At 41.5% G+C, this 12,811-nt stretch overlaps 1 protein-coding gene across 1 annotated transcript in view; it reads left to right on the top strand.

The window, feature by feature from the left end:
- rnaset2 (ribonuclease T2) overlaps positions 1-12,811 on the top strand; it is a 43,413-nt gene that overhangs the window by 18,824 nt on the left and 11,778 nt on the right. Inside the window, exons 4-5 of the mRNA XM_039737868.1 lie at positions 5,817-5,878; positions 11,269-11,326. Coding sequence (XP_039593802.1) covers positions 5,817-5,878; positions 11,269-11,326 — 120 coding nt within the window. The remainder of the gene's footprint in view (positions 1-5,816; positions 5,879-11,268; positions 11,327-12,811) is intronic.

The following is a 12,811-nucleotide window of genomic DNA, read 5'->3' on the forward strand; positions in this document are numbered from 1 at the left end:
CTTATAATTATTTATTTATTCAAAACAACATACAAACATCTGTGAATTGAGTTTGTTTGTTCATCAGGCAACCACCAATTTACCAAAAAGCACAAAACAACAAATTAAATTAAGCACAAGAAGCACAGACATGAGTTAGATCCTTAGCTAGATGAACATTAGCAGTCGTAAAGGAGCACAAATGCAGTGTGGGATACTAGTTGACGACAAGGGGGTTTGGAAGCTCACTCCTAGCGCTCAAAACAAACGTACGAGGGACGTTCAGAAAGATTCTGTATTTTCATTGGAGACGGTGAAGGCGGGAGGAGTGGTAATTGGCCGTGTCTGAGAGTGTCATGTGACTGAGAAAATTGCATCGCAAAGGAAGGTGACTGCAGAAAAGTGGTGTCATCTGTTTTTGAAATTCTTAATGAATAGAGTTAAAAAAAAAAAATGTGGAAACATTTTAAACGTCCCTCATATATTTGTGTTATTTTGGAAAATACTGCTGGTGTCTGTAATGTTGTGTCTGCACGTGCTTTGGTCGTCTGGTGACAGCTATTGAGTGAGAGGTTAAGCACACACACGACCAGGTGACTAGAACTGTAAAAATACGGGTTTACATGTAGTTTGATTCATGTTAACGTGTAGTAACATACTGTAGGCCAAGTGATGGCGCTGAGCTGCTGTTCCTGCTTCACAGTGTCTGGGGCTGAGTGGGGTTTGCATGTTCTCGCCATGTATTTGTGGATTGATTGGTATCCATGAGTGTACTTAACTATCTATGACTACCTCTTTTAACACTGAAGTGTTCCAGTAATAACTTGTCAATTATCAAACAGTATTTGCTCCTTCATGTGCTGAGAAGTGAGTAACGTCCATCCTAACTTGAGCCTCCAGAGATTGGGTGTATGAACACTAGTTGCTGCATCCCCAGATCACACTGCGCTACCACAACTATAGCTAATAACAGGATTACTTTTAGACGATGACTGTATTTATATGTTTCTGTCACTGGATTGCACGTAGCACACTCTATTCTGATTGGCTGTGCGATTGAGTCTTTCAAAGGGCCAGCGTGCCGTCCACCACGTTTGCTCCTAGCGTAGTGCTGTTGGGATAATCACTGGCTTACTGTTACCCTGAACTGGGTCGATTTTTAAGGTACCCCTCAGCACAGGCAGGATCAGATGTAAACTGTTGTTCACCTCTTGCCGCTCGATTGCATTGCTATGCACATGCTTAATGCTTAGCTTTTCCCTCAGTAGTTGTCAGTAGACCGCTGGAACACATCCCTATGTGATTAGACGCACCGCAGTGGCAATGATTAGGCACAACAGGATAATACTTTTTGAAATAGTGGTGCGGAACAGCTTGAATAGATCGGATCGGTTTGCCAACGACTAAAATAATTGTCTTATTGTCTTTCCCCTCCTTTACTTTTGCAGCAAAAATGTAATACAGGTGACCAGAAATTTATTTTTTCCGTTATGCATCATTGTTTTAGGTAATATGTATGTGTCAAGTCAGCAGCCGACTAAGATTCAGAGTGCATGTCAAACCGAGGTAGTTAAAATGAACCTCAGTGACGTCGGAGTCTTCTTTTACAATTCTGGTTACGCAGAATATGGCAGTCCCTGAATGAGAAAGCAAGCCAGCCTTTCCTTGCTCTGAACAGTTTTAGCATAAAACAGCAGCAAGTCAAGGATGTCAGGTTCAAGGGTGAACCGGAGCGTGATCAGAATCAGAATGATATTTTTAAGGCTGTAAGAATTTTAAAAAGCTGTTCTTAGCGCCAGTGAACTGTAGATCCAAGAGCAAAGCAGTGGGGTGTCCAAAAACATGTCATGAAGAAGCGGCGAGTTCAAGTAGCTGATGGCGTTCTGTTTCAGTAATGATCACGCAAACCTAAGATTTATAATCATGAATGGGCCGATCCTAGAAAAAAAAAAAAACAGATCTGTGAAGTACTGCAGACTGGAAAGCTTGTCTGAAGTACCGCAATGCTGAATGTAGTCGGAGGGAAAACGAACAACTGTTCATTTACATTTCAATGTCCGCTTCTGTCTTTGAAGACCTTTATATATATATATATATATATATATATATATATATATATATATATATATATAGTGTGGACTGGGACCCGGACACAGGCAGACGGACAACATGGTTCCACCACACACCGTTTATTTACAAGACTTATTTACAATTTTAACGTGCACTACAAACCCCAGTACCTCCAGCACTGATTCCCCCAATGTCCAAGCCACACAGTTTCTCTGCCTTTCTCCTGGCTGTCTCTAGTCCTCCCTCCAGCTCCGTCCTCTTCCACCCGACTTCTGCCCATGACTGGAGGGAGGCGGCCCCTTATATGGGAACCTGGATGGGCTCCAGCTGCTTCCCGGCAATCTCCTGCAGACACACCCCTGTGTGGCGGAAGTGCCGGCTGCGCACTTGGAAGCCCTTCAGGTGTCCCCTGTCGTCTTCCCCCCCAGCACTTCCTGGTGTGGCGGAAGTGCTGGGCTCCAGACTTCTACAGGCACCGGGGCGCCGCCTGGCAGTGGCCACGGGTCCCTACAGGGCTGGGCTTCCAAGCCCTGTACCCGAGGCCCCAACATAACCAGGGCGGATGCCCCCTTGTGGTCTGGAGGAGGCACAAGCCCTCCTCTGGTCCTCCTGGGAGCCCAGCCAGGGACCACAATATAAATATATATATATATATATATATATATATATATATATATATATATATATATATATATATATATACATATATATATATACATATATATATATATACATATATATATACATATATATATATATATATATATATATATATATATATATATATATATATATATATATACATATACACACACCGTATATTTGAATTACATTTTAGTAGTGATGAACTGTCTGACAGCTGTACTGGTAAAGAGATTTGTAGCTAATGGAGCACAGATACCCAGATAGTTATGTTTGACCATGTTTAGCTCATTTTGTGTTATTTTTTCTTCTTGATGACGTTAGTTTGTAATAAAAAATAAAAAATTAAAACAAAAGTTTCATCTGATGGCTCACTGACTTTACATCACATTTCTGGTTGGTTGCCATTTAAGCAAAAAAAAATGAAGCAATTAAAAATTAAGTCAAATGAAACAAAGGGAAAAGAATTTGATTAACAGCAAACACTGGTCACTGATTAAGAAACAGAATGAAAACCTGCAGCCCCAGTAGAGCTCGAGGACTGGAGTGGGAGACCCCTGTTATACAGTAGAACATATATGGAGAGACCCAAAGGTGGCGGTTTTTATAGATGCTTCCCTTCTGGTCCAATGGAGTTTGAGAGGGTCTGCCAGGATGAATGAGATAAATTGTCCAAATCCAGCTGTGCAAAGCTTACAGAAACTTACTAAGCAGACTCCAAGCTGATACTGGCTGCCAAAGGGGCTTCTACCAAGCACTCAATTAAGGGTTTTTCTAAGTTTTTGATTTTTTTATTAATTTGCAAAGCATCTGAAAGTGTGTGTTCACTTTGTCATTATGGGTTATTGAGTTTACACTGAGGGGCACAATGGCAGATTTCAACTGTGAAAATGAAATGTTCAGCACAATAAAGTGTGAAAGACTGAAGGAGTCTGAATACTCTCTGAATTCACTTTTTGACGTATATGCATCAAATGCCAGCCATCTGTCTGCTCTGAGATGGACTGGTGCCCAGTCTTGTCGTGGTTCCTGCCTTCTGCTCTGACCTTGCTGGGATTGTCTCCAGCTCTCCCGTGACCTTCCTCAGGATGGAGCAGGTTAGAAAGTGGATGCATGACTACCAACTGTGTCTTTGGTTGTACTGATTGTGACATTTTTGTGCCCCTAATGTATAATTCAGTCTAACAAGGTCGTACTCGGTTAGGGCCGCTCTCCTTCAGTATTGTTTGTCAGACTCGGAGCAAATTAAGAAATTTAAGAGGCCCAATCCTGTTGTTAAAACAAGGCCTTCACCTTTAGTAGCGTACTTAACCTAAATCTTGTTGGTTTTTTTTATTGCAGGCTCAAATTTCTTTAACCGTTTCACATGTAAAATACAATTAACACACTTTACAAAGTACTAAGTGCATAATGTAAAGACACAGTAAGCAATTCCAAACTATTTTACACAAACGGATCCTTGCATTACGTCCATTAATATTATCATGGCGCTCTGGTCAGTGGAGGAGCTGAAAACAAAAACCCCACTTGGCCGTATCCCTGGAGAGAACAAACCTCTGAGGGGGCTCAGTGGTCCGTTTTAACGCCGAGTCAGAAGGCCAGTCACGCACAGCCACGGTTCTGCAAACGCAGGCCTAGTGGTTTTATGTCTTGTACTGTATGCGCTTTTCTATCCTCCAACTTTGTTTACTCATCATTTTATTTTGCTGAAAGCATTTCTTGTGGCACTTCGTAGTTTATCATGTGTTTTCTTTACTTATTGAGTAATTAGGAAAACAAAAGTGTACAAAAAATATTTCTCATGTAAGTTTGCATAAAATATGGCAGCACCGGCTCCCCTCTTCACGTCTCTCTGTCTGTTTCTCTGTCCGTCTGTCCACTTGAAATAACTTGACTGTCGGTGCACTGATTTTGTTGAAATTTTCCACACTTAATTAATTATTCAAAGACATCAACTCAGTTTTGGTTAAGGTATCATAAAGACTAAGCTGTGCAAAATTCTGAAATTTCAAAAGTTCACTTAACTTGAGGACTGATCATGTATGTTGGGTAGAATGCCTAGAGGGGGCTGGGTGGTCTCATGGCCTCAGACCCCCTGCAGATTTTATTTTTTCTCCAGCCGTCTGAAGTTTTTTTTGTTTTTTCTGTCCTCTCTGGCCATCAGACTTTACTTTTATTCTATGTTAATTAGTCTTCTCTGCTTTTAATTGTTACTTTGTCTCTTTTCTCTTTCTTCATCATGTAGAGCACTTCGAGCAATATTATTTGTATGAAAACGTGAGACAGAAATAAAAGTTGTTGTGAAGAAGGAGAGGTGGTTTGTCTTACAACAGAGGAGCACTCTGTGGGGCCTCAATTACCAATTAGCGTACTCTTTATACTTGAGGGGGGCTCTTTCCAAGTACACCCATTCCGGTAGCTGCTCCGGATGGTGCTGGCGGACTTTAGCGCAGTTTGTAACTCTCCTCTGGGGACTTCTTTCAAAAATGTTACGTTTACAAGTGTGAACTCTGATTATCCGTACACTCTCCACAACCAACGACGAACAACTGGACATTAAAGGAGCTGTGATGTGGAATGTGGTGTCCTATGAAAGCTGCTTCGTCCGCCGACTGCTGTCTGGCCTTGCTTTATATGAGGGACGTTCAAAAAGTTTCCACGCTTTTTTTTTTTTTTAACTCTATTTATTAAGAATTTCAAAAACAAATGACGTCGCTTTTCTACGTAGTCACCTTCGCTTGCAATGCAATTTTCCTAGCGGCGTACCAACTTTTTAATGCCCAATTACCACACCGTTTCCAGCGAAAATATACAAGTGGCGAAACTTTTTGAACATCCCTCGTAACTACAGGATAACGTAAAATGCTATAAAAATCTATTATCTGTACTACATTCTGTTGTCACTGTTATTTTTTAAATCTGACTTACTGTTACAAAAATATTTATTTAACAAACAAAAGAAAAGTATATGTGATATCTCTTATGTCTGTGTTTAAAAAATAAATAGAAATGTTAAAATACTCCAGATTTCAGAAGAGTCAACCAAGTCCTTGTAAGCAGCTGAATGTTATACCATGCATACAACTTGTTTTAAAGTGTGTAATTAAATGTCATTTTATGATTAGATGGAAAAGACGAGTTGTCAGACTGCAGATCAGTTTAATTACTGGACCCTGCATGGCTTCTGGTAAGTGTTTGTAACTTGATTTGCTACACACACACTAACACATTCTTTTGAATCATTAATCTTTGTTCCAACAGTGCTATTTGAAATTGAATCTTACATTTTTTATTTTTTATTTTTTTTTAAATTGTTGCTCATTTTCTATGTATAGCCACAAAATCTGTTGTTTTCATGACAGATGTTAATGATTTGCTCCATTGTGTCGTTTAGTAAGCCACGTGGTCACCCAGATTGAATGTCCTGTTTTTATTATGGCTATACATTTTCTGAGCCCCCTTATTCAGTTATAGGGTTATGGAGAGCTTTTGGGTGGTACGTTGATCTTGATGGGATTCACCCTGTTACACTTTCAAAGGGCCACTTAAGGATTGTGTGTCCTATTATTTAAATACAGCATATCTTATCCACTGCGGTGGGCTGGCGCCCTGCCCGGGGTTTGTTTCCTGCCTTGCACCCTGCGTTGGCTGGGATTGGCTCCAGCAGACCCCCGTGACCCTGTAGTTAGGATACAGCGGGTTGGATAATGGATGGATGGATGGATTGATGATGTAGCTCAAAGTGCTTTAAAAGATGAAGAAAGGAAAAAAAATAAAAATTTGACAATGCTAATTTACAAAGAATAAAGTAAGGTCCTATGGCCAAGGAGGACAGAAAAAACAAAATAAACATGGCTGGAGTAAAATCGAGTATAGTGTCTCTGTTAAATAGTGCTGGGGAGTTGGGTGGGCAAACACAAGGTAGGTTCTGGAAGTTCTGCCGCCTGCAGTTCATCATGTCATTTATTACCTGACATGCCTAAATTAGGGCATCCTATAAATGGACCTTTTATAGCAGAATCAGAATCCACTGTAAACCAAGATAACAGACCTCATTAGAAGAAGAGCTAAGCTAACTTTTTATTCTTCTTCAAAGAGATGTTAAGGACACATCAATTGTAAATCATTAACAGAAATATGAACATGCATGAAACCTTTATATCCATTTAAGCCCCAATTATTTTTTGAATATGCAGCAATAACTCTACAGACATGTTTCCAAATGTAGAAATTAGACAACGTTAACCTGAGATAACTGCTGAAACAAAAAGGTTGACCTGACATCATCACCTCAGGAACCAGAGACTTTTTAGAGACTTGGAAACGTTTGTAGCTTGCACACCGTAACAGCTTGGACCATTTGTAGTTTCTGGTAGGTAGCTCTTGGAGTGTATTTTTTAAGCTCCTACTCCAGGTTATGTACTTTTATTTCAATGTGGAGCTCATTTGATGAACTGTACTGATTAGCTGACCACAAGCACTGGTGGCATCTTACAAATCTGTCAGTAGTTTGGACTTTAGAGAATTATCAGTGAAGGTGGAGCCCCACATTTCACACTGCATCACTCTTCATAGCTGCCTCCCTGGTACACCGCGCTGTGCACTGCATCATTGTAATAATCTCCCCGTGAAGACGTGATCAGTTTGAGGAAATAATGTGGGGATGTCTCCTGTGAACTGTTCACTACACCGTACTTCACACCGTACCGCATCTCTCTTCATAGCTGCCTCCCTTGTGTGCTGCTCAATGCACTGGATTGAAGTAATAATCTCCCTCTTGAACTCCTGAATGTGCCTCGCATCGCAACACATCACATCATTCGTCTTCGTACTTCACATATTTTGCATAAATGTTTCTGTTGTGCAGTGGGAGCTCAGCACACAAAAGTGGTAAAGAAACCGTAAATCTGCTCTCATCCTTAAGTGGGAAAATATTGGTCTCCACTGGAATAGTAGTGAAAGGAGCATTTTGGGAAATTCCAGAGCCTTGCCTTCCTCTAAGAAGACCCTGTTGGAAAAATCTGATGAGGTTTGGTCCATGTCTGTAGCTGAGATGGATCACTGAGGTGGTTGTGAAGCTCTTTGATAAGAGTTTGGGGCGGGGGGGGATGTGTTGCAGAACACTCAAGATGCTGGATCTTGATGGAGAACCCAAGTTAACAAATCTCTTCGCTTTACTGTAGGTTGTTGTAATATATAGTGGCCAAAAGTTTTGAGAATGACACAAGTATCGATTTTCCCCAAGTTTGCTGCTTCAGTGTTTTTTGATCTTTTTGTCAGATGTTCCTATGGAATATTGAAGTAGAATTACGAGCACTTCATAAGTTTCCAAGGCTTTTGTTGACAATCACATTCAGTTTATGCACGGAGTCCATATTTGCTTCTTTCTTTTTCAAGACCTCTGCAAATCACCCTGGCAGGCTGTCAATCAACTTCTGGGCCAAATCCTGACTGATGGCGGCAGCCCATTCTTGCAAAATCAATGCTTGGAGTTTGTCAGAATTTGTGGGTTTTTCTTTGCACACCCGCCTCTTGACCACAAGTTTTGAATGGGATTAAGGTGTGAGGGGTTTACTGGCCATGGACCCCAAAGTTTGCTCTCCGAGCCACTTAGTTCTCACTTTTGCCTTCTGGCCCGGTGCTCCATCATGTTGACCACCAAACTGTTCTTGGATGGTTAGGAGACGTTGCTGTCTGAGGATGTTTTGGTCCCATTCTTTATTCATGGCTAAAGATCGGGGCACCACCAAGGCAGAGCTGGCTGAAGAATGGCAGCAGGCAGGTGTGAGGGAGGCAAAGACTTTTGAAGGATGGCCTGGTGGGTGTCAAGAAGAGCAGGCAAAGAAGCCATCGGGGATAAACTGATATTCTGTAAAAGTTACAGGGACTGGACTGCTGAGGACTGGGGTAAAGTCATTTTCTCTGATGAATCCCCTTTCTGATTGTTTGGGGCATCCGGAAAAAAGAAAAGGTGAGCGGCACTACCATCAGTCCTGTGTCATGCCAGTAAAGCATCCTGAGACCATTCGTGCCACATGGGGTTGCTTCTCAGCCAAGGCAGTGGGCTCACTCACAATTTGGCCTAAGAACACAGCCATGAATAAAGATTGGGAGCAAAACATCCTCTGAGAGCATCCAATAAACGGTTTGGCACAAACCCACCATAGGGAAAATAAAAACCAACATGATGGAGCACCGGGCCATAACGCAAAAACGAGAACTGAGTGGCTCGGGGAAACAAAACCTCCAGATTTTGGGTCCATGGCCAGGAAACTCCCCACACCTTAATCCCATTGAGAACTTGTGGTCAATCCTGAAGAGACGGGTGGACAAAGAAAAACCCACAAATTCCAAGCATTTATTTGGCATTTATTTGATTTGGCCCAGAAGTTGATTGACAGACGACATGCCAGGGTGAATTGCAGAGAAAGAAGGGCCACCACTGTAAATATTGACTGAATGTGATTGTCAATCAAAGCCTTTGAAACTTATGAAGTGCTTGTAATTCTGCTTCAGTACACCATAGAAACATCTGACAAAAAGATCTTAAACTCTGAAGCAGCAAACTTTGTGAAAACCAACACTTGTGTCATTCTCAAAACGTTTGGCCACGACTGCACTGTACTGTATGCGTATTGGCAGACAGAGAGTGCTGCTCTTTTTAACATTGGACGGAGCAGCAGGTTAGCCTCTTTTCCTTTCACAAATGTTTTTTTTTTGCGTTTGTCGGAGTTCAAGTGCAATCTACACATACATTGTGGGCATTGGAAAGGCTTCTCAATGTGCACACCTTGGGACATTTTCAGGTGGTGCTTTTAGAGTGTGGGGTCCTGAGGTAACTGTTGCATGCCATTCATTTACGTTAACATATTTTTTAGAGCACTCATTCTTGGTGAATAAAGTACTTTTGAGGTGAGGGTAGAATTTCTCCAGAGTTATGTTAGGTCTCCAGTCCTAATCATGAATATTTAAGAAGACGGACAGATATCCACTTTGGAAGTTTCTTGGCTATTTGTGTATGTTGGCTTTTCTGTCTCTCTGTCCTGTTTGATTGTAAACCAATCCAGTATACTTCAAATGTCACAGCCAAGCATGACGAGGTCAGACTGAAAATCGCCATTTCCCAAATTTTTTTTCCCCCTGAAAAGAGGAGCTTGCTTTCTGCAGGTGAGGGGTAACAGCCGCCCTAGCAAATGGTGGAATATGAGTACTGTAATAGGAGGTGATGCTTTCAAAGTGTCGTTGAACATCAGGAATAATGACGGGGAGGCCATAAGTGTAAGAAAAGTTTTGCGATTATTATAACTACAGTTGGAAAATGAGGCACAAACCCACCTCAGGTAAAATAAAAAGCGACTGTCACTCTGGGATTGCATGTGCAGCTGCTGAACCCGTGTTGTCCATACTCAAGAACCGCAAGAGCACTCTCTCCTTCTCCTTCACTTGCCATCTCGCTCTATCGCTCACACACAGCTTTTGTTTGGCCCAGCTGTAAACTCTTCCTTCAAGTCCCCTTCTAACTTCAGCTTTTCTTCAAAGTGCCTTTAAACATCCTACCAAAGACCCTCCCTGCCAAGCCCTGGCATTTGGCGTCAGACCCTACTTATCCCCTAGGGATACTGATCCACTGCTCTCTGTGCACTCCTGAACCTTCAGCAGTCATCAAGCGGCTTGTCCTCCCTGGCTGGTTCTTAGTTTGCCATCTTTGCACTTAGTGGTGTGATAGGAGTTTCCAACTCCCCCTTAACTGTCATTTGGTAATGCAGCCCTACTTTGGCCCCTGATTTGCCAGCAGGTATACCTATGCTGCCTCCTGTTGTTCAGATGGTGTTGACAGCTTTTGGCAGCTCTCACTGAACATGCTGTCTGTCCAAAGAGAGGGTTTTTACATTTGGTGTGCTATGGTTGCTGCCCTTTAGTAAAAACAGATGAAATTCACAAATCTATTAGAAATTTACCAGCAATATTGTGTGCCTTGTATTGTGCAGTGGTGTTAGAGAGGCAGCTGAATCTCCAGACAAACCTCTTGAATACACCGTTAAAGTCTTCATGCCCATCCTCGCCTGTGGTCATATCCTTTTGCACTGCTTAACATTAGATTGTGAATATACAAGAGGCAGAAGTGAGCATTTTTAGCAGGCTGTGGAGCTTGTGCGTCTGATTAGAGAAACTGGGGCTGCAGACAGCGGGACCCTCTGAGATGTTTAGCATACCTAAAATTAAGACTTGGTGTCTCCAGTGGCAGATGAACCAGGAATGTCCTATTGGCAGACCCAAGATATCCAGAGATCACCACCTCAGGTGGAAATGGAGACACTTTCTAGTGTTGAGGATGCCTGTTTTGCCCAACTTATCTTGTTCATCATCGCCAAACTTGGCAAGATAAAACTGCACAGAGAATTAAATAAGACTATAAATGCTAGATGTCTGTATTTGTTTTTAAACAAACTAATGTCTAGTTTAGTATACTAATTAATAAAAATAGTTTTTCTTATGCATTATAATATTGACTTTGAGTACCGTTTTTTGGGTATTTTATTTCACAATGCAGTAAAATAATGTGTGGTACCTTTGCAGGCCAAACAAAGGAGGAATGTGCAACCATTCGTGGCACTTCAACGTGACGAACATCGAGGTAGGCCAGCTTGTGTTTCTATTGTATTGCTTTCCTAAGTGTCACACCTTAAAGCTTATATATTAGCTAAGACGTTTAACTACTTCATTTACAGCCTGTGCAATTTTCCAAGTTTTATCTGCTTGACTTAATATAATGTACCCTTTTGAATAAATGTTTTTTGTGAATACTACTTCATGGGAATTTTAAACCCACTAGTCACTGAATCTTGTTCACCTAATTGATACAGATATTTAAACCTTAGCAGGGAGACTGGGAAAATTTAAAAAGAAAGCTTCTGTAGAAGTCTTAACTATGGCCATGAAAACCTTAATGGACAGGACAGTCGATGACTGCCTGCTATGCGCGGAGCGTTCACCCCAATTCCTGTACTCTGCGTGGCAGCATCTGGTGAGCCGCAGTGTGACAATAGATTGTACACCAGATGTACTCTTGGGGTCTTACTTTAAAAAAGAGCCCTCCACTTGATCTGGGGAGTCAGAGCCGGGAAAGAGGCCAGGCAACACACAACTAGGAGGAATGGAGGAGAACGCAACACATCACATAGCAGAGGGAAATGTTCTGTTTAAGTTGGGCAGTTGGACAAGGAAGTCTGTAAAAGGTACACTTTGTGTAAATAAAAAGCCTTTTATTGACAGGACTGTGTCTCTGGTAGTTGTGTGCCCAGTGACGCCCCCTAGTGGCCACAAGTGTCTGTGATATCGAAAATATTTCTAGGCAGCAAAAACAGATATTACACACATGTAGCATAAAGTCAAGCCAATCCACGTTATTCTTGCAACCACAGTAGTAGTTTTGTTCTGCTACATATAATGCTTGTTAATCCTCTTATGATATTGGAGGAGACATAAGTGGGTCCTCTGGGAGTTCTTTTATGGATTTAATTTGAATCTTCTGGATGATTCTCATGCATGTAATAGTCTGGCAACAAAATCAAATACTTTATTACAGTGTCACTTATCCTTCCTATATTCATCTATGGTTACTGTGTTTTGGTTGATATACATACAGTATGTAAAGCAGTATGGGGTGGAATTTACTGTGAAGAGTGCCATAAAAACCAGTATAGTGAAAAAATCTGGAATTAAATCCAAGATAAAAGGTTGGAAAAATTTCCAGATCCCTTTTGTCTTAGTTTTATGTGAATTCAAAAAAAACATCTAGAAGTGCGATGGGCTAACAACATGTGTCGGGGAGTAAAATGCAGCAGAGGCTCTCACCTTGAAAGAAGGCTGCAGGAGTCGAAGGATAGGCAGACAGAGTAATTAGCTTTACTGCAATAACCAATAACGCGGACTCGACCCAATTAAGTCAAACTGAGCTGAGGCCCGGACAAGTCAAAAGTTACAGTTAATATTATCATCTTGACCTCCCTCAACACAGCTCATTCGCTGCTTAATCTGACCTCTTGCGGGCCCTCTCGGAAACCACCAATATTTTTATGTTTTGCCATTCATTATCTTTTTCTTGTTTCCCTTAATTCCT

This window comes from Polypterus senegalus, chromosome 16, assembly GCF_016835505.1.
Source record: "Polypterus senegalus isolate Bchr_013 chromosome 16, ASM1683550v1, whole genome shotgun sequence".
NCBI classification, from domain to species: Eukaryota; Metazoa; Chordata; class Cladistia; order Polypteriformes; family Polypteridae; genus Polypterus; species Polypterus senegalus.